General features: G+C 41.7%; 1 protein-coding gene across 4 annotated transcripts in view; it reads right to left on the reverse strand.

Annotated features, from left to right (window-relative positions):
* The window catches only part of HECW1 (HECT, C2 and WW domain containing E3 ubiquitin protein ligase 1), a 466,123-nt gene that overhangs the window by 58,072 nt on the left and 380,736 nt on the right, over positions 1-27,315 (reverse strand). For all 4 annotated transcript variants that reach the window (XM_046021545.1, XM_046021547.1, XM_046021544.1 and 1 more), the window contains 5 exons: positions 25,964-26,149; positions 15,772-15,906; positions 7,143-7,248; positions 5,905-6,001; positions 388-471 (listed from right to left, as the gene is read on the reverse strand). In XM_046021545.1, coding sequence (XP_045877501.1) covers positions 388-471; positions 5,905-6,001; positions 7,143-7,248; positions 15,772-15,906; positions 25,964-26,149 — 608 coding nt within the window. The remainder of the gene's footprint in view (positions 1-387; positions 472-5,904; positions 6,002-7,142; positions 7,249-15,771; positions 15,907-25,963; positions 26,150-27,315) is intronic.

Raw genomic sequence — 27,315 nt, forward strand, 5'->3', positions numbered from 1 at the left:
AGGAAGAAGAAAGGAAAAAAGTTTTCTATCCATGAGAGAATATTCATGAACTGGGCTAACAGTGGTTACGGTTCTCACAAGGCAACAACAAAAGCACTTAGGTTCACTTAGGTAGGCAGATGCCAGCATGCAAATATTCTCAGCATTATTTTAAACCCTAATTAATCCTGAAGTAATAGTCTCTATCAAGTACTATACACAGTTCTTGATACCCCAGTTGTAAATGTAAAGAAGGCAATGGACAGCAAGTACAAGGGTGGGGGCCCTACTTTAGTTATAGCCAATAGAATCCTCTAGAACAAACGGTGAGTGTTTCAGTCATAGCTGTAGTGGAGGAAGACTGCCCAGAGCAGCCTTTCTAGAAGCGTTTCAGGCTTAGCCCCTTACCTCAGCAAAATGACTAGATCTGCATCACAGGACAACTTTTCAAGCCCATGATTACCCTCAGTCCGAATGTAATGGATTTTCTCCCTAGAATAATGTGGGAAACAAAGTATGAATTACCAACAGGTAAGTTAGGGAATAAGTCCCCCAATTTTTCCTCTCTCTGATGATATTCATGTGAACCCAAATCTTCATCATTACTTGCATATTTTCAGGCAACCGTATAATAAATTTGACCTTTTGGTGGGTGTATTTTTGAAAAGGGAAACTTTTGGGCCTCTACAAAGATACGCGAAATAAGATTAAACAGAAAAATGCACTGTGACTCAACCTCTCAGTATAGATAGCCCATCAAAACCTGGGGGTGTTTACAGTGTCTTCACTGACTGGGGTTTTGAAAAACAGAGCGGAACTGTCTGCACCACTTCGCAGGGAAGATGTGGAAGCCCGGCCGGGCGTGGAAGCGCCATGCCTCCTCCACCACCTGTCCCTGCGTTCATGTTCCTGTTCTCGACTCCATGTTCCTGAGCGTTGGCCTCTAAACCCTGATACCACCTCACAGAACTCTTGTTTGGAAGACTTTGGTGGATCTGCTCCCCTGGTCTACTGACTTAGCCTCACAAAGGACTCTCAAATTTATGTCCTTCCAAAGACAGTGCCCCCCGGGGCAGATCATCCCATTGCCCCAAGGGACATCTATGTGGGAAAGCCCCTGGTCTCCTTGTCTGGAGGAAAAATGGGAAGGACATTCTAGGGATTTCCCTTTGTTCCCAGTGTCCCTGAGGACATGAAGTCCAAAGGGGGTCAACTCTACTAGGGCGGCACTGCCCTGTAGTGGTTCTATTATCCCACTGCCCACATGAACCACATCCATATATGAGAAAGCCGAACACAGTTTTCTGAGACTTTCAGCAGCTCTCCACAGGACATAGCACCTTCTGTCATGTCTATGAAAATTTCATGCAGACCCAGTCGTCTGGGGTTGGGGGGGGGGGTGTTCCAAATGCCCCTGGGACTCAATCCCAAAGGTACTGGCACTGGGAAAGATCTCTAGAGGTTAGAATACTTCTCCTACACATATCCCCTGCCCACCAGGAAAACCCCAGTGCAAAACTCTCCTCAAGGCTCTGTTCACTAGAGCCACCTGCCTCCTTGACATCTTGATATCTCCCTTTGTGGCCTCAAAACTTAACATCCAAATGAAATCCTTGATGTTCTTTCGTCATTATCGCTGGACTCTGATCGTGTCCTTTGTGGCCTTTTTCACATTCTATAGCTATATATTTGGCTTAAGGAAAAAAAAAAAAAAAGGCAAACTTGCCTATCATCTGCCTTCCTCAGTAGATGGCAAATACCATGCAAAGTAGGGCCAATGTCTGCTTTGTTCTGCTACTGTGTACACAGCCTCCCACAGTTCTGATTCAGAACACCGGCATAATAAAAACACCAGGTGAAGGAAGAATGAATGAATGAAAACTGCTACCATGATCCTTAAAGTGAAGAAATGTCATTAACCGCTGGGTTTTCTGGCTCCATCTTCCCTTTCCACATGTGGCTTCCTCATGATTCACTGCTGTCTGCTGAACAGTTTTCTGAGGACTCACCCTCCACCCACCCTTTAACCCAGCAACTGGCTTTGTGGACCCACAATAGTGGATCCATGGCTCCCTGAGAAGAGCAAGGCTGAACAGGGGTCACAGCCCCCACCTGGAGACCACAGAGGAAGCAGTAATTTCTTCCTCTGAACAGTGTCACGGGGAAAGAAGGTTTTCTTTTCAACCTTTGGACTTTTAAAATAGAGCTGACTCATCCTCCCGTCACATTCAGGGGCAAGCACAGGCCCAGTTATAGCAAGTAATGCCCAGGTTCCTGGTTCCTGGAAGCCTGACTCCCTGAAGAGCAGTTTCTTCCTCTTACTGTTCTCCCTTTTTTATTCCATAGCTTCTTAGTTACTGTGGGCCTTCTGCTTTTGATGAGATATTCGGGCTCTCATCCTGGGCTTACAGGTCCTTAAAGGAGTCCATAATCTTAAAGAAGTTCTTAGTTTCCGTACTAAATAATTGCCAAGATTTTTTCCAATTCCAAGATGTCTTAATTCCAAGTTCCCCCATATCTGGAAAATTGTAATTGTACAATTCTGCACTGCAACAAAGCCTTTAAGGTTTCTTGAATTTTGTTATAATGCGATACTATGCAATAGTGCTGAAAATAGTTTACGTTCACTCTTTTACCCACAGGATTACATTTTTCACTTTTAAAGATGACTTAAATGAGACTCTAGTGCCTTTGGTGAGTTCAAATTCCTCAAAAGAATTAACTGTGAACTCATTACTCATTAGTAACAGAATCAGTAACATATAAAATGTTTAAGAGCAGCAATCTCTCAGAAACTTTCCAGAGTGTACAATCCCTCTGAAAATCCTTTGGAAATTCCCTTAAATTATGATATACTGTGAGTCAGAGAGCAGCCCACCAATAAATGACCCCTGTGACTGAGCAGAGCACTGCGTTTTGTGGCACAGTAATAAAGCGGGCAGAGTCGAACAGAAGTGGATGTGACTGAAGGTCACCTGTTCACACTAAAGATCTTCCATTCACTCTAAATGTAATTAATGTTTCTTATCTTCAAGGTAGAGGACTAGGTTCTGAGGGGGAGAGGAGTACAAAGGCAAGGACCAGAAGGTCCTGCTGTAAGGAGCTTCCATATCACAGGGACACATCAGTACAGACGTCATTCAAGAGATCATGGAAATAATATAGTAGAAGGACAAAAAAGGAGTACTAACAAAGCAAGGCGAAAGAAGTACTGAAGTTTGTCTAGGTCAGTGAATATTTGCCATTTGGTTTGAGCCTTCAAAAGAAGTGAGAGGTCCTTAAGAGAAAAGCCATTCCCAAGAGGGCAGAATGAGGAGAGGACACAGCTTGTTTAGTGGAGGTGGAAGACACCAGAAGGAAAAAATTAGCACGGGATGGAGAGTTAGGTTAGGGCCAGACTTTGGAAACTGTGCTTAGAAATCCAGACTTTATTTTATGCACAATGGAAAGCTTTTTAAAAGGCTAGTGTAAGATGATTTATTCTGTGCGATAAGAAGGTAATTTTGTCCTAGATCTAGGGGACATCTTCTAGGAGACCCCTACAAAATCCAGGAGAGAAATGTTAAGCACCCAAACACAAGCCATGATAGGGAAGAAAAAAAAAGAAAAAAGAAAGGCTGGAAGAGAGAAAGTGAGAGGCAGATGTTTGGGTGTGCAGACAGGGAAAGAGGGAAGAGTGGAGATCCCGCAACGGGAAAGATAGTGATTCTAATTCACACGGAGTAAAAAGCAGGGAAAAGAGGTGTCTGTGAGGGTGTGTGGGTGTGTGTGGGGAGAACAGTGAATGATCCACCCAGGCAGGAGTAATAGGAATTTGAATATCAAAGGAGTAATAGGAATTTGAATATCAGAGGCTATTTTCCAGTGTTGGTGATTCACTGAGGAAGTCAAATCAGAGTACTCCAGTTGTCAGCTAGATGCAAAAGACCACCAAATGGGAGATGACAAGTCAGAGGTAGAGAGTGACTGCCCTCATGCCCACCTTCTCTGATACACATGCTCATAAAAGCATCTCCACAATACCCACATGATAACTCTGTATCTGAAGAGACCAAGGGTATCTATGGGCTGAATCACAGGCCCAGATCGATGGTCTCTAAGAGATGGAGCAAGAATTCAAACTCCAAGAGAAAACACTTCACCATCATGTACAGCCAGCTTCCAAATGTTATGTAGTCAGCTGAAGCAGAGATACCTGAGTATCTTGCAAAGAAAGTGGGATCTAAGTTCAGAGGATATGTTCTCTTTGTTATCACCTTGAGTGGCTGTCCTTTCCAAATGAAGCGGATTCAGTCTCAGAGACACTCATGCAACAATGACACTAATGGATATTAAGATATAAGTAGTTAGAATACAGGATACTTCTGATACTTCTGGTTTGCTTGTTGGTGTATTTTTGAATATGTTCATCTAATAGTTGGTTTACTACTAACTGTGATATTTTAAAGATAAACATTTAAAACAGATTAAAGACCTAAATGTGAGACCTAAAACCATAAAATTCCTAGAAGAGAACATAGGCAGTAATTGCTCTGACATTGGCTGTAGAAGCATCTTTATAGATATGTCTCCTTTGGCAAAGGAAACAAAAGCAAAAATAAACTTTTGGGACTATGCCAAAATAAAAAGCCTTTGCAAGTGAAGGAAACCAACAACAAAAGATAATGTAGTGAATGAGAGAAGATATTTGCAAGTGATATAACCAATAAAGGGGTTAACATCCAAAATATTTAAAGAACTTATGCAACTCAACACCAAAACCCCCCTAAATAATCCAATTAAAAGTGGAAAGGGGACATGAATAGATATTTTTCTAAAGAAGACAAACAGATGGCCAACAGACACATGAAAAGATGCTCAACATCACTCATCGTCAGGAAAATGCAAACCAAACCACAATGAGGTATCCCCTCACACCTGTCAAAATGGCTAAAATCAAAAACACAAGAAACAACAAATGCTGGCAAAGATACAGAGAAAAAGGAACCCACAAGCAGTGTTACTGGGAATGCAAGCTGGTGCGCTACTGTGGAAAAGAGTATGGAGTTTCCTAAAAAAATTAAAAATAGAATTACTGCATATTCTAATAATTCCAATAGAGGGTATTCACCCCCCAAATTGAAAACACTAGTTCAAAAAGATATATGCACCCCTGTGTTCATGGCTTGTGGATGGCTATCCAAGTGTCCATCCACAGGTGAATGGATAAAGATGTGGTACATATATGCAATGGAATATTACTCAGTCATAAAAAGAATGAGATTTTGCCATGTGCAACAACATGGATGGATTTAAACGGTATAATGCTAAGTAAAATAGGTTAGTCAGAGAAAAATACCATAGGGTCTCACTCATATGTAGAATTTAAGAAACAAAACAAATAAACGAGGCAAAACAGAGACAAAGAAAAAACAGACCCTTAACAACAGAGAACAAACTGATAGTTACACGAGGGGAGGCGGGTGGGGAAATGGGTGAAATAAGTGAAGGGGGGGTAAGGGTACAGTGACCACGATGAACACTGAGTAATGCACAGAACTGCTGAATCACTATATTGTACACCTGAAACTAACATAACATTAGTTACTATGTTAATTACAGTTGAATAAAAATTTTATATGGTGCTTTACATAAGTAATTCTTTCTTGAAAGCTATTTTACTTTTCCTGTGCCTCCCTCCAAATCAATGGAAATCATATTCGCATTGTATGAATAGTATGTGACCCGGAAACATGGCTAGCTCCGATCGTGACACTGCAGAGAATATTAGAACCCCCGGATCCTTCATTTTCAGTATTCAAGACATAATTAAATACACGAACAAAACACATGGTAGGCTTCTGTTCTCTCCCCACAGAGGTGCTGTCCCACCTGGAAGACCAGCTGGAGAGACCTAGAGCTAGAGGATGAGGGACAAGCCCCTACCTGAGTGCGTGGTTTCTCGCCAGGCTTGGCTGACGCTCTTGCAGCATTTCAAAAATGTTTGGTTGGCGAAGAAAGGCCACAATCTTGTCATTATATGCTGAAACAGACAGAAGGGCGAGTTGTGGTTGAGTCTTCAGCCCAGAGGTAATTTCTCTAATGGTTGGAAAAATGGCTGCTTGATACCAGGATTAACCCGGGAGTTTGAAGGGCAGGTGGCATACTCATCAAAAAATGTAAGCTCTTGCGGGTTGTTTTCTGTGACATAATAGCACTATCATTTTTAAAAGAGCAAACCAAAAGGGAACCAGATCTAAGTTAATCATCCTTAATATTCCAGGAACTTAAGTGCATGTTAACTCATCCCTGTGTGAACAGGTGAAGGAAAATAAAGTAGCTCTTCCATGAGGAGAGTTGTACTCTCTTCCTTCTGACTTCTCTTGGTCAGTTATTATAGTTATTATGGCAAAAAATTCTACATGAATTCAAAGAAACCCTTTTTTGAGCACCTTTTTTGACAACCTGTGGCCAAGGTTGATTTCCCAGTAGTGATAATGAAAATACCCAAGTCCACTGGGGCTCTCTCACCTCACTTCTCTTGAAACCAGTAGGATGGGGGCGCCTGGGTGGCTCAGTGGGTTAAAGCCTCTGCCTTCAGCTCAGGTCATGATCCCAGGGTCCTGGGATCGAGCCCCACATCGGGCTCTCTGCTCAGCAGAGAGCCTGGTTCCTCCCCCCCCCCCGCCTGCCTCTCTGCCTACTTGTGATCTCTATCTGTCAAATAAATAAATAAAATCTTTAAAAAAATAAAAAAAAAAGAAACCAGTAGGATGTACCTCAGGAGGTAACTGAGGTGAGGAATGAAGACTGTGCTGACTTATCCCCATACACAAGACAAGGGAGTTCTCAATCAAAAAGTGCACCTAAGAGCAACAGGTCCTATCACCTCATTTAAACTATGCTCTCCTGGACTCGGCTAACAAATCACTGACTGGAATACAGAAGAGGGGGATGAGGGTCTGGAAGAGAGCAGAAGAGAAACAGGGAAGATGGCAGGTCAAATTGAGGAGCGAAGGGAAAGGAAAAAGGGGCACAAGGGGGATGGAAGTAAAGGGCAGGGGTAGGTTACACCATAGGGGAGGAAATAATAGAACACAGAATCCTAAATATTAAAAGATTCATGACAAGAAAAAAAAAGGCTAAGAGTTGGGTATCCGGGGTCCCCAAAGCATGATACGTACCTAGTGGCAATGACTCATGTTGGTGTTGGCTTCGAATAGCAGCTACTAGGCTGTGTCCTGGCCTGGCCAGTAAAGAGGCTCCTCTGTTTCTAGAGACTTCTGAAGCCTAATTTCAAAATAAAATTGTTAGCATTGGAAATCTTATCACTTTCAGATGGTTTTTTGATACTAATTTTTCAATATGAGGGGTAAAAGATCCTGATATCGCCTAAGTTAAGAAAGAAATGAAGTTACAGTCCTGAAAGTGAATAGAAATGAGCAAGTTAAAAAAAAAAAAGACTAAGTAGGATGGTTGATGGTTTTTAAGAAAGTGAATGTGCCAAATGTTATCAATGTTATCCAAATTAATATACTGTATCAACTAAGAAACATTTCTCTTCATCAATGCATTGAAGAAACTCATTTCTTCCAGTCCTGGAAATAAGTCTCTTCAATGTACTGATGAAGAAAAATGTTTCTTAAAGGGTTTTGGTGGGGAGGGGGGTGAGGAGAGGGGTAAGCCTGGTGGTGGGTATTGAGGAGGGCATGTATTGCATGGAGCACTGGGTGTGGTGCATAAACAATGAATCTTGGAACACTGAAAAAAGAAAATTAAATTAAAAAAATAGATCGAAGAGACAAATTCTACATGAATACTCTCAGTAAAGATTAAGTTTATGACTTCCATTTCTCAGAGTTAGCACCGCACTTCAGAACTCAGTGTGAAATGGACCTGCTCTTTTTCACAGCACGGATCACTCTCAGATGGTCATTCTTTGCTGGGTGCTTATCAATCCATTCACCGTGCTGGCTACTCTTCACATAGTATGCTCTCATTCTCTCAAGATTCTGAAAGACAAGCACTATTAACCCCAGATCCCAAACAGAGAAACTGAGAACTGGATAAATTTAGTTTTTACAACATTTTAAACTGTAAGAGGCAGAACCACGGTAGCAACTAATGCTTGACCGCAAAGCATCTGTTTGACGCCTCTCCTGCTGTTATCCTGCGTCCAATACCATGGTTTTGGATGTGCATTTTTATATAATTTCCTGAAATATAAAATTTGCTTAGCTTAAAACTGATATTTGTGATGATTAATTTAGCTCAATTTTAAGTTTTAACAAACCCCCTAAGTTCTAGAGCATGGCAGTGAGCTTCCTACCATGATTCCATGTACTTCTGTTCCTTAAAGGACCCTGCAGAGTAAGCTATTTAAACAGAGGCCCTATAGATTTTCCCCATTGGAGAACATTCACCAGATATATGGGGTTTGCTGTAGAGTATGACTCGTTCGCTGGTGTTTCGCAAAGTATGCCAAAATAGGCTTTGCAAACATTCGGAATTACATTGACAATTATACTTTGTGATATTACTTAAAAAGTGCACAACCATCTGGACAAATAAGGAAAGAAAATTCTCCCTCTGAGGGTGGTGCACAATTCACTTCCACAGAATTCAGGAGCGTTATTGAGATCCTGTGCTACGAAGTTCAAAAAGGGGACTTTCAGGCTAATCCGCATATCATATTGCAGATGACAAATAAGACAGATTACTTAGGGCTTACTCATTAAAGACATGGTAATTGCTGGTTTTTGTTTGGGTCCTCCTTCCACACTGAGATGGGTAACATCCTTTCTTTGCAAGATGTGCTAGCAGCTCTGTCTGTATATGGCAGTCTTTGAATTGCCTTTTTTTTTTTTTAAAGATTTTATTTATTTATTTGACAGAGAGAGAGATTATGAGTAGGCAGAGCAGGAGGCAGAGAGAGAGAGGGGGAAGCAGGCTCCCCGCTGAGCAGAGAGACTGATGCAGGGATCGATCCCATGACCTGAGCTGAAGGCAGAGGCTTAACCCACTGAGCCACCCAGGTGCCCCTGAATTGCTCTTCTTGAAGTAGTAGCCATGGAGATCCATCCATCCTTTCTCTCCTGGCCCTTCTCCTTGCCCACTGCTTACTCAGTGGACAAGGAAATAGATTCCTTGGGCCACTGAGGTGGACTCCTCACTTCGATGCCATTAGCTCTCAGCTCTGTACTGCTCCTGTAGCCAGCCACCAAGACTTAGAAGCTAGTACTTCTGCAGCAGCACTTTGCAGTCCCATTTACATGGTTACAGTGCAAGGTGATGAAAGAAAGGTTTGCTGATTATTAAAATAGGCAGCGTGGAGTCTCTACATTTCTTTCTCCTTGAATTAATACATATGTAAAGCCTTTCTGGGACTGAAATGATAGGTCTCTTTTCCTTGGAAGAAGTTACATCAGTCTGCTTGAATGTGTGTTTGAAATCTTTTGGATGCTGCAGACAGGACTCTCAAAGACCACTCAGTTGAAGATTATCTAAACGATGTATTACAGAACCGAGGAAGCAGGTCTGATAACAGATCTCAGGAAGGCTGTATTCTGAACTCAGGTGACGCCTGCTGTCCCACCCTGAGCCTAAGTGTCTCCTTGTTGGTGACTTGCCCTGAAATAAAGGGCAGTCTGAAACAGGAGCAGCTCACTTCTATTCCTGGCTGCCATAGGGAATTCATATGTTACAGATACGTTTTAGGGAAACTCAGTGTCTACTTCTGAAGTCGCCTGCTCACTGGCAAAATTAAGCCCGATGGAAAAACTTCAGAAACCAGATGAGGGCCAGCTACCCTGCAGGTGGATGACTGACTGATGAATAAGCTTCAGGCAAACTAGGAGTGAGATGGAGGAAACAACACAGGGGGAAGGTAGGGCTCATGGGGTACCTGAACCATGAGAGACACCTGCTGAGGGTAAAGGAGGTAGCAGAGGGCCTACAGATGAGGATGGATGGGAGGGTTAACTAGAAACAGGTGTGTCCAACCGGGAGCCAGGAATTTACAGAGATGGAGATAATTTCAAGCAGGGCTGGGAAAGACTTTGACATCGGTCTAGAGTTTACTATGTGCTAGGATCCTTGTACCCCTAAAGTAGTACTAAATGGTCCATCCTGAGGAATGTTTGGTATCAGCTGAGTGACCTGATTTGGATCTCACTGCAAACATGATGCTAACATTTGTTTTCCTAACTACTGAAAATGACTAGAAAAATGGATTTTCCATTTAAAACCAAAATTATATGACTCACTGAAGTGCATTTGACACTTTTTGTGTTACTGAGTTTCTCACAGGTGTGTGTGTGTGTGAGACAGAGAGACAAAGAAGGGACACCCCTGCCCTTGCACAAGGGCCCACCTCTCCCCAGACATGCTATGACTATTCTATGACTGGCTAAAACCAAGTTTGCAGTAGGAACTAATTTAAAGATTTCTTTTCCTTGTGATGTTGAGATAGCTTTAATCATAATTGCAAATGTGAAAACTTCAAACATTTAGCTCTCTAGAAAAAAAAAGATATGCTCAGAAAAGAGTTTTCAGTAACTGGTAAACAAGCTTCTCTTCTGTGTTACAATTTAAAAATGTAAACTGGTGGTTTTTTAAAGCCCTGATTGAAATTGCACGTTTTAGACTGAGTTTGGGTAATAATCAGCTAATGTTCTCTTTGAAAATGCTGGAGACCTCATGATAAAACCGTGAGTTCAGAGGAAAAGCCCAAGTGATGCATTTGCACTCATCTCTGGATTCCTTTTGTATTCTAAAAGTAGATCATTAACAGAGTTTTCAGAATTATCTTAAGGAAACAAGAGAGAGATCTATGCTTGAGTCATTCAACATATTTATAATAGTGAAAGTGAATAATAAACATAATTACAAAGGAAGGCTTGAGCTAAATTACAGTAGATTCATACGATTAAAATACAGAAGAATTTTAATGGCATGGGAACCGTCTCCAGGGTATTGTACTGGTAAAGCAGGATTCAGAACCACAGACAACATGATTCAATTTTTTAATTTCTGTGTAGACCAGAAGCGTCTCCAGATGGGATATTATACTCTCCTTTCAACTTCTTTCCCATCTGTGTCTGTGTTTTCTACACTCTTTACTTACTGTTGATTCAAAACTTTATTTTTGTAAGTGTCTAAATTTTATAAACTTCCAGTAAACTATATATATATATATAATATATATAAATATGTAATATATATATATTATATATATATAATAAATATATAATATATATTTATATATATATAAATATATATAATATATATAATATATATAAAAATAATATATATATTATATATAAATATAAAAAAATATATATATAAAAATATATATATATATAATATATATATATATATAAACTATAACCACGTACAGGTTACATGGAATCAAGAGGAAAATTCCCAATTTTTAGAAGTGGTACAGAAGTTACCTTCCCCAAAGGCAAGCTTCCTGAATGATGACTTCTCTCTGTCATCAGAGCCACTGGAATAACTTCTACCATCAAAAAAAGTTCACTGCAAAGAATGACCCAGAGTGACCTCTCGTTTCAAAGTGAAAAGTCAGTTTCTCTTCTCTACCAGATCCCTGCCCTTCCCTGAGGCAATTACTATTATCCTTTTTTGTGTGTACCCTTCCAGTTCCTAATGACTTTCTAACGTGACCAAAATAAGGTGGTAAAAGAAATAAAAATTATGTACCCTGTTATCCTTCCTTATTGTTAATTTATATTGTTACTTGCTGCATAAACAAGACAAATGTGATCTTTAGTGATTTCCTTACTGAGAGATCGGACCCAATATTTATAGCCCAATATGCTCTTTCCATTTATCTGTGTCCATTGCCATTTGGACGTTATGGGAAGAGTTAGGCCTGTTTTGTTAATGCCTTTTTTTTTTTTTTTATATTGCAGACAATGTGACGCTGTATTAAAGTGCAGGCTAAAGCATCAAATCATGATCTTTTTATGCATAAAGTACTATATTCCTGATAACTGCTTTCAGCAAAATGCCTGAAAAATTTTCATTTGAAGTAAAAAAAATCTAAAAGAAATGTGACTGTGCCTTTGTTAATAACCTATCACAGGGGTTTGAGGGAAATTTTTACCATTTAGGATCCTGAATATAGGAGCTGATTTCAATTCTGTCTTTAAAAGCAATTGATAAAACATTCAGTGCTGAGCAGCACTCAAGGGAGTGGCTCATGAAGATGAAACAGAAAATACTGATTCCTAAGGTTGTGGCCCAAGAAACATCTATAGCAAATCCCCCAGTGCCCCTGACATGGGACACAGAAAAACCACGGATTGTGGAAATAGTTCACTGATTATTCCCGAGTCTCATATTTCCATCTGCTTAACTATCATTTCAAATTGGATAGCTACTGCTTTCCTACTCACTATCTAACTTATCTGAGAGCAAACCCGCCATCCTCCCCAGCTGGCTCTCCTGTTCATCTCACCTGGTATAATAGTTAATGTGTCTCCAGGCTCACAGACTGAGAATCACAGAGCCGGCCATCTAGTCCCCCGGTGCCCCCTGCAGATGAGGGAACTGAGGCCCCAGAAAAGAAAGGAAGGACGAGTGACACACACCTCCTCTGTGGCGAAGCCGGGGCTGAGACTCCATCTGCTGACTGAGGTCCCAGGTCCCCCTTCCTCCCACCTCCTGACCTCTGCAGTCTTCTTCTTGGGTCTCTTTGCCACCTTCAGTGGCCTCTAATGGGCCTTTCTCTTGCAGATCACTCCTCTCTTTCTTCTTCCTGGCCCCCATTGTCTGCTTTCTAAAATACTAGTTTACACTGGACTGGGAGTTAGATCTGAACTGTGGTCTTGAACTCCCTGTGTGACCTGAATTTCTGATTTTTAAGTTTGCCTGACTATAAAATACAATTCTTAACTAAAGTGGTACGACCGCATGGGAATATGTGGAAACGCTTAGAGGTATTTTGGGTTTTTTTGGTTTCGGTTGTCATAGTGACGGCTGAGGTGAGGGCTCTCCTGACAGTTAATGGATGTGAGCAGGAAAAAACGTCCTGCAATGGCAGGGGACAATTCCACACATTACAGAAGTGTCCTCAAAATGCCATAGTCTTCTCCTCTAAAGCCACTTTTCCACAAAAACCATCACGTTACTCCTCTCAAATTCATTCAGTGGGCTCATGGGGAAGTGTCAACCATATGGCATTCAAAGCTTTTAATAAACCAAGACAAAACCCAAGTGGAAACCGTATTCTGGTCACAGTGAAATATTCGTTGTCTCTTTACTGCCCTTTCCCGACCCTACCGCTGCACCTCTGCTCACGCGGGCTCTCTGTGGGGTTGCCCTTCCTCTTCCTTTGTACCTGGCTAGATACTAGGGTTAGGTCAAGTACGTTAACTTTAAAGATGCCTTTCCTTGGCCTCTTTTGAACTTCTGTAGCACTTGTCCTAACATCTCTCTTGGCACTCAATCATATTCTAATTGTTCTTGTTAATTAACTCTGTGTTTTCTGGCCTGGCTTCAAACACAGGCTATAAAATCCCCCAGGCAGGGATCATATCTCATACTTCTTTGCATTCCACAGTGCTCATAGCAAGCCACGCACTTAATCAATGTTTGCTGAGCAAAATCGTATCACAGCAAACACAATTTACATTTCCTGCCACCCCCTCCTCCTGTTTTTATACCAAGATCCTCCCGTCGTCTCGTTCCCTGGGCTCTGGGCTTTCACAGCAGGACGAACCAGGTACTGATTTTCATAGAGGCTGGGTCTTTGTTTTCTCTGGAATGCTACCCCGATGAATGATTCTCTGCCTCCCAGCTTTCCTCGGTTTCTCCTCATGTCAGCGCAAAGCTACCAGCGGAAGTGCGGAGGGAAGGGAGGGGTTTAAAAACCTGATCAACTGAGTCAGTGGGAGAGTGAATGAATTAGGAAGAACCCAGACGGCTGAGGCACACGTATGCCCTTTCACCGTTCATCGTGAAGTGTTACAGTCTTTCTTGGCTGATGCAGGCGGGACTCTGTCATTAACGTTGCTATTCAGTGTAACTGCGCTTGGGCTCTTCAGTCAGATTAAATAAGTGTTTCAGAACAGGTAATGCAAGTGGCACTCATGACCTGAATCTCATTTCAACGGAAATGTCTTAATACTTGTATTTTCAGGTTACTTTCTTATAAATGAAAGAGATCTAGACCTTTAGAGGGTTTACCTTAGGTAGGTAGGAGGTAGGAGGAAACTACCTTTTTGTTTTATTGACAGTGAACCTGACTGCAGGACTCAGCTTCTTTGATCAAATGTGGTTCATCTCTCGTAACGATGAAATTGCCTTGATAATACTAAAGAGCTTGGATATTTTAAATAAACTAAATGGCATATTTCAAGTTGATTCAGAATCTTGAATTTATCCACTATTATCTCACAAATGCCGTACTCTCTGAAGTGTTGTAAGTGCCCCCAGAGAGGGATACAATCAATGCCTGTTGAGCCGGGAAGTTGGGCGCTGCTTTTTGTTGTCTGCGAGCATGGCAGCTGCAGACTGTCTGCTATCTGTGCTCCTGACACCCACGTAACCTGGGGGGATGCATAAAATATTTTTCTCTGCGTGGTCAGGTGCACATTTTACATATATGCAGAACAAAAGAATTAACATGTTTTCAGCAGTATCCTAAAACAAAACCCAAGATGACCCAGGAAAGAAAAATCCGTTTTTTCACACTGGCATTATACCATGAGCGCCCTCAGTTGGGAAGAGTCAGGCCTGTCAGGATACAGATGCTTCCCCTAAAAGAGTAGTAAACTGATACCAATACATCAGGAACAGGCTCTTCCCTTGACACTCGCTGTCTGAGGCTGCCAGGTGGATTGTTACTTTCCCCATTTCTCCTGAGACATTCACTCTAGTTCTCCCTGGAATGACCCGGGGGCAGTGGGGAGCCGCACACGTGGGCACGCGCACACACACACACACACACACACACACACACTTCTTTTACCCTGTACTACTTCATTTTTTGCCTCATTGTAATCCAACACGACAGGCTGTTTTACGAGAAAGTGTTCTCAGTGGCCACACCTCCTGAGATCCTCTGCTGGTCTCTAGGATGGTACCGATACCAGGGAAACGTCAGTAAGGGAATTTACTCAAAGTATTTCCAGGAACGGACCTGAAGTAGAAAAGAGCTACGTTTGGAGTTTTGGTTTGAGAAGGGAGGCCAGGAAATGGTATGGGATAAAGAGATAGCAGTTGAGAAAGGCAATGCCCATGATGTTTAAGAAGGACGGTTTCACGATTCAGCGGAAGGTGACCATAGGCAGTGACTAAAGGAAAGAGCATGTGGTAGGATGGAGAAAGAGTATTCGTGTCCCTAGTGGATTTCCCCCAGTTTTTAGTCCATGTATGTCTATGGTACTGATGTCTTCTCCGGGATCTGTGAAGAGCCCAAAGTTTAACATCAGTCATATCCTGTAGGATCGTTTAGGAATTCACATGTGACTGGCAGGCCTAAGGAAGCACAGGCCAGGCCTGGTGTGCAGGTCTCCTGAGCCTGCATTTTCCATGTCCCTTAAGCTAGACAACAGTCTTCGTCGTGGCAACTGTTAGGACACAAGGGAAGGCAGAAGGAAGGCAGTCTGAAGATGGGTCTAGGAGTTCAATGGGTGTCCCTGACTCCTCATTCTTCTAACGACCAGTGGGGATATGGCAGAGCCCCTTGGGGAGCAGGCAACCCTAGGTCCCAGTCATGAAAACGGAGCAGGGCCTGTGGAACTGTGAACGTGGTGGGGTGGGGAGGGGTGGGGACCGGGGGTTTACCTCTCCAGCACTGTAGCTCCGAAGCCTCTGCAGGTGCTGTCGGTGGGTCAGGTGGTTGGGAAGACGGCCGTTCTGAAGAGGGATTCGGGGGTCAATGAAAGTGGTAGCTCGGCTGTTGTGGTCCACGAAGAAAGACTGCAGATAGACCAGCAAAAAAGCACACTGCATGAGAATGAGCCAGAGTGAGGTCAGTAAAGTAAGGGAGTGTTACAGGGCTCAGTCTTCGCATTTATTTCTGTCCCTCCTTTTTATCTGCTCAAAACTAGATGGAAGACGGGGACATGCCTGTCACTGATAAACACTTCGTACTGCGGTGTTACAGACAATAAATAACTATATTTAGCCATTGTTTTTCATTATCGTGGTCATACCATTTTTACTCACCACAGAACATAAGAGAAATAGAGCCTTTGATGTATTAAAATAACACTAGTAATAATTCATGAAACATTTTATTTTAAAAATAAAGTCTCTTTTTTTGATTATAGAATTAGCATAGTCTCACTGAGAAGAAATTTTTAAAGGATAAAAAGGTAAGAAGAAAATAAAAATTATCCCAAATATCACAATCCAAGGGTAATCATCAAAATTATTATGGTGATCTTTCCCCTAGTTTTTTCTTTTCTTGTGCAAATATACAAATATCTACATATTTCCCCCACATCGGCACCTACAATTTTGTTAGAGTTTTTTTCCATCTCTTATTTTATGAGCATTTCCTTAAGTTATCAGACATTCTTTTAACACAATTTTAGCAGATATATGGTGTTTAGCTAGATGGACGTATAGTATCATTGGACATTTTACTTTTTTACTGTTTTAAAAATAATGCTTCAATAGACATTCTTGTTCATAAATCTTTGCAGCATGCACATGTTCCAATATGTGACAAAAGTTGTTCTTTAAATCTGAAATTACTTCTCATAAAATTAGTACCTTTTCAGGAAAAAAAACCCTTTTTGTACTACTAAACAATCTTCCAAATACTATCTTGAACAAAATGTAAGGTTGGTGAAGGTGACTTCCTCTTAAAGACCTCGATCAATGCTCACTGGAGACACACTCAGATGCCACCTCACAGAGGAAGTCAAAGTCAAATACAGATGTAAAAGTATTCTTGGGAAGTATGAGCTTATAATTTCAAGTATTAGATGTCCTTGTAAACAAGTCTCTTCTGTTAAAGAGCTCTATAAAAAGTGATACAGGAAGTGGTTTCATTATGGGGACCAGAAGTTACCTCCACAGGACATAGGAGATTAACTCCCTTAATATCATGTGACTCAGTTATCTGTGACTTGCTGTAAAACCCCCAGGACAGCATTCCACACAGATTCAAAAAGGCCTATGTGGGGGCATCTGGGTGGCTCAGTCCGCTAAGTATCTGCCTTCGATTCAGGTCGTGATCTCAGGGTCCTAAGATCAGCCTCTAGCTGGGCTTCCCCTCAGTGGGGAGTCTCCTTCTTCCTCTGCTTGTGCTGTCTCTCAAATAGATAAACAAAATCTTAAAAACATAAAATAAAAATAAAAACAGTCTGTATGCCCAATTTGGATGGGACTGAAGATGATGTGCCCTGACAAGCCGGGTTAGGTGTTTCCAAAGCGGCACTGGTGACATCGGAAAGGTGAATAAGGAATCTGAAGAGGAAAAAATGTGAGTGGGGGAAAAACAAACCATTTATCAACGTGTTTCTATAACATGGATTTTAAACACACAAGTCTATTTAAACACACAATATTTGAAGGTGTCTTTTTATTATTGAACTAGATGCCTGCAAATTTATAAATTAAAGTTAAATAGGTTTCTTGTGTTTGTGCATATGTGGCAATACTTTAGTATCAATTCCTAAAAGTTAGGTTAATCACTGGGCTAAAATTAGAAAAAATTTGTTTATTGGTCTATATTAACAAATTACCTTCTTATCCTCGTCGTAAGTTCATGAGTGCTTTTCATGGACTTTATAAATGTGGAGTATTTGAAAGACCCCTTAGAAATGCTGAATGGTAAATGATGCTGAATTATTGTTTACAGGGGAAGCCAAACATTTTCTCACAGTTTTATGGGTTAGTTAGTTAATATATGGTACAATATTAATTAATTTCAGGAGTAGAATTCAGTGATCCATCACTTGGATAAAACACCCAGTGCTCATCACAAGTGCCCTCCTAAGACCTATCATCCAGTTAGCTCATCCCACCCATCGTCCTTCCATCAACCCTCAGTTTCTTCTCTATCATTACAAGTCTGTTTTATGGTTTGCCTCTCTTTTCCCTCCCATGTTCATCTGTTTCATTTCTTAAATTCCACACAGGAGTGAAATCATACAGTATGTCTTTTCCTGACTGACTCTAAATTTGTTGTTTAAAATTTAGCTCTATTGCTTATGGCCCTGGAATGCAACATGAGTATTTTATACTTTTCTGTTTTCTTTGTGTTATAAAATATTATCACTTATTAAAAAAAATGATCTCATAAAGGAGTTGTAAACTTTTTTTCTTTTCTAAGAAAATTGTGGTAAAATGTACAAAACACAAATTTTGCCATTTTAATCAGTTTTAAGTGTACAGTTTAGTGGCATTAAATACATTCTCATTGTCATGTAACCATCACCATTATTCATCTCCTGAAATTTTTCGTCTTCTTAAGCTGAAATTCTGTACTCATTAAAGGCAAACTCCTCATTACTTCCTTCCCCCAAACCCTGGGAACCTCTATTCTACTTTCTGTCTCTATGAATTTGACTATTTTTCGATATCTCATGTGAGATAAAATATTTGTCCTTTTGTTTCTGACTTGTTTAACTTGGCATATTTTCAAGGTCCATTCATGCTGTACCATGTGTCAGAATTTCACTGCTTCTCAAGGATGCATAATCTTCCATTGTGTGGATAATACCACATTTTGTTTATCCATTCATGTGACTTCTATTTTTTCTACCTTATTGAGGTGTAATTGACAAATAAAAATTGTATGTAATTAAGGTCTATATAAGGTCTATTTTTAACAATACATATGCATTATTACAAAACTATATTATTCAAATCCTGACTTAATTTTGTCCCTCTGTCCAACTGATAGATAAAAAACTAATTTTCCTACAATGCATTCATTTCATTTCCTTCTGTATTTCTCTTTTAGTTTTCTTTATATATGATATGATGCTATTTGGTTCATAATATATACGAATATTGTATCTTTATTTTAGTTGTGCCTTTGATTTATAAAAAAATCTTACTTTGACTCCATTTAATGGTGTGAATTTGAACTCTCCTTTCTATGATATTAAAATACCACCACTGACTTTCTTGTTATGGTTTTTACATTCTATTAATATTTATTCCTTTATTTTTTAAACTCTGAATCATTTCTTGGGTATGTCTTTTAGTAAGCTGGATCTGTTTGTTACCAAATCTGAAAGTTTTCCTTTTTGGTACATAAGTTTATCCTATTTCCACCTATCACTAGGACTATTATGCTTGGCTGTACTTTTGTTATTTTATTTTTATTATTTCCAATTTTTTTGCTTCCTGGTGGATTTTTGGGGTATTTTGCTATGTAAATCGTATTTTGCTTGATCTTATTTTGGTAGAAATTTGAAACAGAAAAATCTTGCTTTCAGTGGTACAAATAGTTGCCTTTTAAGTTGATCAGATAACTATATTTAGCCATTGTTTTTCAGATTACCCAACTATGAACATAGCACAACTTTCCTTGCCCTGTTCACTGGCCCCCTTCCCTCGTCTATTTTATTTTAGATTAGGAATATGATTCAGATAGTTGTTATTCAATTTTTCCATTTTTCTTATACATATTCTCCCATATTTTATTGATCTTTTTCAAAATACTTTAAAGCATTTTAACAATTACTTACGCTTACATTCATATATTTGATTGATTTAAATATTAACCACCATAGCCCTTTTATACTATGTTTTCTCCATTATCGATTTCCTGTTCTGTTTCATTTGTGATTCATCGGGGGAATGGCTTTTGGTGTTTCCTTTGGACAGGCAAGAGAGTACAGTGAGTTCTGAAATCCTGCATGTAAGGTGGTTTTTCTAGTATTTTCACACTTGAAGACACCAATTTGTTTGGATATAGAATTTGGGGGCTGCAAATTTTTCTCATCAATAACTGTACTCCTTGCTCTGTGAATTTCTGTAGTGAAGTTTCATGGATGGAAAATTTTAAACTTATCTGATTTTTATTCTTTTTAAGATAACTTTCATATTATCATGGCTATATATTGATAAGATTTAAAAAATCTCCATTTAAAGACAATTCCAAAGTATGTGTAGATATAGAATCTTAATTAATTTTAATATAGCTCAGTGAGCCCCTTTAATCTGCCTACCTGAACAATTTATTTTAGAGCACAAAATTTTATTTTCAATATTTAATAAGTGAATTTTTATATTTTGAATTTAATTTTTGTTGTTCTACCTATTTATTATTCTGGTTTCTTCTTCAGGAATATCCATAAGCCATTCACCCAACAGAGATTTTAACTGAGTGGTAATTATACGCTAGGAATATTCTAAGCCCTTGGGATTTCATCAACGAGCAAAGATCCCTGCTCTCAAGGAGCTCAGAATTCTGTCAGGAGAAACAGACAAAACAGTAAATCTAACAAATATTTAACTTATATGGGGGAGCACATGGGTTGGGGATCTTGGGTGCTTTTGGTATTAAATTGAATGGTTAGGACAGGCCTGGCTGAGAAAGTGAGATACACTCTTTTTGCTTTTACTTTTTTTTTTTTTTAAACTTACCCCTCCCTGTTTGCGATCTGGTTTCTTCCCTCACTTTGGAGGTCGTTTCCATGTTCTCTCTCAGTGACCTGATTTTATATAACATCAGTTCTGCTCGGTTTTATACCTACGCTATTACATGTTGTTTTTCCTTGCAATCTTAAAATGTTTACTTTCAGCCTTTTTTTTTTAATTGTAGAAGAATATGTGAGGCTTATTCACTTATTCTCTAACAAAATTTTAGCTGTATGGTATTAAGTGCACAGAGCAACAGTATTGTTAACACAAGGCTGTACAGTGGGTCTCTAGAACTTACTCCTCTTCTATACCTGAAACTGCACCCACTGATTCCAAACTCCCCATTTCCTCCTGCCCCAGCCCTGGCAGCCACCATTCTGCTCTGTCACTCTGAGGCTATTTTGGATACTTCCCATAAGGGGAATTAGGCAGTATTTGTCCCTCTGTGACTGGCTAATTTCACAGAGCATAATGGCCTCCAGGTTCATCCTTCATTTTTAAAGAACACTGAATAATGTTCCACTATACGTATATACAGATTTTCTTTCTTTCCTTTTTTTGTTTTTAAAGATTTTATTTATTTGACAGACAGAGATCACAAGTAGGCAGAGAGAGATGGGGAAGCAGGCTCCCTGCTGAGCAGAGAGCCTGATGCGGGGCTCCATCCCAGGACGCTGAGACCATGACCTGAGCTTGAAGGCAGAGGCTTAACCCACTGAGCCACCCAGGCACCCCGACATTTTCTTTTTTAAATAAGTTTTCGAATTCCAGTTAAGACATAGTATCATACCAATTTCAGGTGTACAATATAGTGATTCAACACTTTCATACAACAGCTGGGGCTCATTACAAGTTCCCCGGAGAATCCCCATCACCTATTTCCCCCATCCCTTCCCACTCACCTCCCTCCTAGTAACCACCAGTGTTTTGGGTGTTGAGTTTGAAAAGGCAGGCACGTATTGCATGGAGCGCGGTGTGTTATATGCAAACAATGAATCTTGGAACACTGCATCAAAAAACTACTGATGACTATATGGTGGCTAATATACTAATAAAAAAACAAAATCGGTGTGTTCTCTATAGTTAAGAGTCTATTTCTCAGCTTGCCTCTCTCTTTTTTCCCCCACCCTTTGCCTTTTCACTTTGTTTCTTAAATTCCACACGTGAGTGAAATCACATGGTATTTGTCTTCGACAGACTTACTTTGCTTAGTGTAATGCACTCTAGCTCCATCCACTTCCTTGCAACTGACAAGACTGCATTCCTTTTTATGGTTGGTAACAATGCGTTGTACATCAGTCGATGGGCACTGGGGCTGTTTCCATACTTGGGCTATTGCTGATAATGCTGCTGTAAACACTGGGGTGCCCGTGTCCCTTTGAATTAGTATTTCTGTATTCTTTGGGTAAATACCTACTAGTGCAACTGCTGGGTCAGAGGGTAGCTCTATTTTTAACTTTCTGAGGAACCTCCATGCTGTTTTCCAGAATGGCTGCCCCACTTTACATTCCCGCCACCAGTGCAAGAGGGCTCCCCTTGTCCCCTTGTCTGCATCCTCGCCAACACCTGTTTAACACTAATGTCTTAATGAAAGAAGATGTTACTTGAAAGACAAATTATGGGGGCGCCTGGGTGGCTCAGTGGGTTAAGCCTCTGTCTTTGGCTCAGGTCATGATCTCAGGGTCCTGGGGTCGAGCCCCGCATCGGGCTCTCTCATTGGGCTCTCTGCTCAGCAGGGAGCCTGCTTCTCCTTCTCTCTCTGCCTGCCTCTCTGCCTACTTGTGATTTCTCTCTCTGTCAAATACATAAATAAATAAAATTGCTTTAAAAAAAAAGACAGACACATTATGCACTGTGCAGTTTCACTGAGTTAGGAGCAGTTCTATTCCCATATGCTTCTGTACGTACCTTTACAAATGTACCTTTTTAAAAGTTTTTAGCTTAAATGCAGCTCGTTAACGTACAGTGTATTGGTTTCCAGTGTACAGCACCGTGATTCGACACTCACATACGTCACCCAGTGCTCCTCCTAACATGTGTACTCCTTAACCCCCACCACTGCTTAACACCCCCTACCTCCCTCCTTATACACCACATTTTCTTTACCCATGCATCTGTCAGTGGGCATTTAGGTTGTCTGGTTATTGCGACTGATGCTTCAAGGAACATAGCACTGCAGGTATCTCTTTGGGATTTTGATTTCAATTCTTTCGGAGATATACTCAGAAGTGGGATTTCCAGATCATATGGTAGTTCTCTTTTCTTACATCTGCCTCCTCTCAGCTTTTCTCAGTTCGTGGCTGCTTCTTCTTGCTCAATAGAAACCACGTGCTCCTAAACCATCTTGTGTACGATTGGCAGGTACCTTTTAAATTCTTCTAGTTTCTGAAGGAAATTATACGTAAGATATGTTTTTTTTCTCGAAGGTTCTGTTTCCTTTATATAGTAGTGGGACTTCATAGGCTCCTGTTTATTTTGCTGTTGTGTGTTCATTCCTTAGTAGAGGCTGCCTCAGCCGCATGCTGGCAACAGGTGGACCCTCCCCTGCACCACCACCTGCAGCCCCATGCCCTCTCTGGATGATAAGCCTCCCCCTCACTCAGGCCTAGAACCCACTTAAGGTCCACATCTAATCTCTACTGAAGCTTGCAGAAAGCTGTGACCTCCTTTCCCAGGCTTTCAAGACAACAGATGAGCCAGATGCCATTTGGGCCTTCACTCTGGTCCTCCCGAAGTGGTGCCACTCTCAGAGCACTGTCCCTGAACCCCTTTGTGGGGATGATCATGCTTTCAAAGACATCAAACAGCCAGCCCTGGTCTTCTATGCCCACCATGGTGTACAGTAAAAACAAAGGCTGCTGTCTTTGCACATGTCAATAAAGCAAGAAGCAGATTAGCTAGAATGAGGAACCAGAAGGTGATGCGGCATTCTGGAACCTTCTCTGGCCATCTGTGAAAATGTCTTTTGCATAGAGAGCTATCACCCCCTGATTTTTCAGTGAGTGCTGTTCCTAGATCCCAGGCTCCTGTGCAGTACATTCTTTCCAAGTCAGAGAGGTGAGCCTGTAGGAGAGTCCACAAATGTTCTTCTCAACCTATCCCCATCATCGATGGGCTTTGGCAATGAGGTATTCTTGTATTTTCTCCGGTTGCCAGTCTGATGTTGCATTTTTTTTGATTGGACAATTCCCACAGTATCAAGAGGAAGAACAGCAGGTATTACTAATCTACTCTATTATCATGGATTCCCACATTCACTTATTTACTCTTTATAACTGGCATGAAGGCAGAAATGATAATTGCTACTTTATGAAGGACAAAGTGAGGCTCAGAGCAGTAAAGGAACTTGCTCATGGTCATGTGTTTAGAATGGAATGGGGTAGTCCTTGCACACCTTCCCCACTATTTTCCCCACTATCCACCATTGTTCCTCTCTACACTACGGATTGTGATAATACATTTTTTTTAAAGATTTTATTTATTTATTTGACAGAGAGAGAGGTCACAAGTAGGCAGAGAGGCAGGCAGAGAGAGAGGAGGAAGCAGGCTCCCTGCAGAGCAGAGAGCCCGATGCGGGGCTCGATCCCAGGACCCTGAGATCATGACCTGAGCCGAAGGCAGCAGCTTAACCCACTGAGCCACCCAGGCGCCCCTGTGATAATACATTTTTAATTGAAGGCTACTTCCCACTCTCCCCCAAAAATTCAGTGCACAGTATGCTTCTTAGAAGTTTTGTTTGCCAGCTCTGAGTCTGTGTGTGCTCAATTAGTAAAGAATTAGACCATTTTATGTGTGTGTACCTAGTCACACAGCTGGTTTGTGTCATAACTGAAAGCAGAATTCAAGCCCTCTCATTTTAGATTCAGATTTTCTTCTTATATATGGTACCATATCAGTGAACAGAATTAGGGGGAAAATGTTTTGCCAGAAATTCCCTAATAAACATTCCAAAATGACTAAACTTCTTGGTGCAAGTCTCAGCTACTGTGTTTCTTTGCTAGTGTGACGCACCCCGGAGAAACAGGGCTGATGGCATTGGGGGGTTTCCTGGCATTCTGCTGGGTCTCCAGCTGTTTGCATCCTAGTGTGAGAGCTGTATGCACTTAGGGTGTTATGGAAATCTGGGCTAAGCAAGTTGTTTGCATTAGTGTGCTATTTTCATAATAAATGATAACGACACTTTCTGTTCACTGGCTCCTAGTGGTGTACTACTGGCAACTTAGTTAAGTAATAATGTAAATATGGTGACCACAGACCACCAAGATGAGGCACGTGCACCCCGGCTCCTTTCCTCTCTGTTCTGGCTCAGGATTTATTTCCCAGCCTAATACACATCCCCGGGTCCTCCCAGCGTAAATCACTCATTCTCCAAGTGGAGGACACACCAGATAAAAGAGAAGGTCCTTAGAAGCAGATTCTGGCTCTCGAGGCTTTTCTACTACACAAAGCACCCTCCCACCCCAGACCCTTTTCTAATTCACCCAACTACACAGGAGCTGGTCACGCAGACTTACTGAACTAACAGACTTGCATTAGTGGACCCTCTTTCTCCACACACTTCAGAGAGTCCAGGCACTGAGACATGCTGCGGGTTTGTGGGGAGGAATCTGTGGTTCCCAGGGGACAATGGCGCCCTATCAGCCCACTTTGGGGAACTGTGGCACACTGAACATCACAGAGACTAAGACATGTCTACTGACAAAATTTCTGATTCCTTTGACCCTAAAAGAGGGAGGGATTCTCTCCACCACAGACCACCCCTCACAAAAAAAAAAAAAATTACACAGAGACAAGTCTTTCATAAACTGTTGGGTCTGTCCTATAAATACACTGATGTGACCGGTGATGATTAAGAAAGAACACTTTTGCTGCAGCAAACTCAGCGAGGCTCCAAAGTATCCCAGGGAAAGATCAGTTTTGGCTAAGGTCACACAAAGGCAAAATGCAAGCCAGTAACATCAAATGGGCCCAATATACCCTGCCTGTTTGCCAGGCTGTTTTAATGAGAACTGAAGGCTTATTAGGAAAATCACCACAAGTAATCTAATAATGTCATTCCCACTTAACTAATAATCGCATTCCCCGAGAGTTAGCTGTCTAAGGAGACATAACAATAGAAAGGTCATTGAACAGACTCTGGTTTCAATGTCCAAACACATAGGCAGCAATTCTCAAACTGGGCATGATTGGCTCTCCAGGGAACATCTAACAATATCCCAAGTTGGTGTTGGTGCTATTGGCATCAGGGGGCAAGAGGCCGGGGATGCTGTAGGATGGAAACCTCTCTTCTTCCTTGTGGCTGATGGCACATCTATGAGACACAGACTTTCCTGTCCTCATTCATTTCCCCCACCCCTCACTTTCTTATGGGTCTTCCTCAGATAAAGAGCCCTCTGTTGAAAGGCCCACAGTCAGTCACACTCACCTTTCCCTGCTGGTCCGTTTTGATCTCCCAGCCCCGGGGCAGTTCCAGCCGCGTGTCTGCAAACATGTTGATGAAATTCACCAAGTCGCGGTTGTGCTGGTAGCGTTCGAAATTGCGTGCATCCCGCCGGACTTTCAGAATCATGTGCTTTAAGCAGGTGCTACTGGTGAAGACTCGGTAGGCACCCTGAGGGGGGGGTCAGGGCCAGTTGGGATAGGGGGTTAGGGGAGGGGGGGGTAGGAAAAATACAGACCAAGTACACCTTGAGCACCTTATCACAATGTAACCTGATTGCTAACACAGTGACTTATTGTGCGCATGGAGGGGGAAGCCTCAGAAGGGGAGATCTTGCTCAAAAATTAAATGCGCACGATAAACACACATGGATCTGCTTGATCTGTATGGCTGTTTCTTCAGCCTCAGATACGGTCACATTCCGGGAGGGACAGGGAGGGGGGCACTCAAAGGTTCCCCTCCCCCTTCTCCCCAGTCAGTGCTAGGCTGGGCTCTCCTGAGTCTCCCTCCATCACTGGGAGCATTGCCCCTCTCTCTTCTCCACCCTTCTCTGTCTGCACCAGTCCTCCCTTGCTCCACTTCTGCGTCTGTAACAAGGAGGATTAATTTAGGGTCCCTGGGGACTTAAAGCTGGCCTTCAGAGGTCTGTCATAAACTTCTCTGTGTGGAGGGGATGGGGATGAGAAGAAAGGAAAATGTTTCAGGAGTTTTTAGTTGTACCAACTGATGATTTTCTGGTCCACAGGGCTGGAAGCCAACCCCGCTTGCTGCCAGAGTGGGGCCGTGGCTCCTCCTGGCCAGGGCCACCTGGTGCCCAGTGCTTGAGGGCATCAATATCTGGCATCCTTGTCCCCCTTTGTGACTCACCCCTGCCCCAGTGGGCAGCCGCTCTGAGTCTAACAACAGATGTCCCAGAGGCTTCTCAAGTAAAACCTGCTAAAAACTGGTCTCCTCCCACTGTCACCTAATCAAATAATGGCACCTGCTCAGGTGCAAGTAATTTTACCCCTAACTCAGGAGCCCAAAGCGGAAAAGATTCCGACTTTCATGAGTCCTCACCCTTGCCCACCTCCATCACCATGGTCCCCCTTTCTGTCCTCCCAGCCCCTTCCTCAGGGTGGCCTCAATCATCTCTCACTTGTGAGGCTGGATCAGCCTCTAGCCTTAGAGGCCACCCAGTCGCGGCCCTTCTGATGGAGAAGATGTTTAATTGAACATTTGATCCTGTAATGCAAATGCCTAGGACTGTTGGTTCTTCCTACTGCCTTCTGAGGCACAGCTATGCTCCTTTTCATGACTTTCCCTGAGTTTTGCTACTTTTTCTCCAGCCCTTCCTC

This window comes from Meles meles, chromosome 10 (genome assembly GCF_922984935.1).
Source record: "Meles meles chromosome 10, mMelMel3.1 paternal haplotype, whole genome shotgun sequence".
NCBI lineage: Eukaryota > Metazoa > Chordata > Mammalia > Carnivora > Mustelidae > Meles > Meles meles.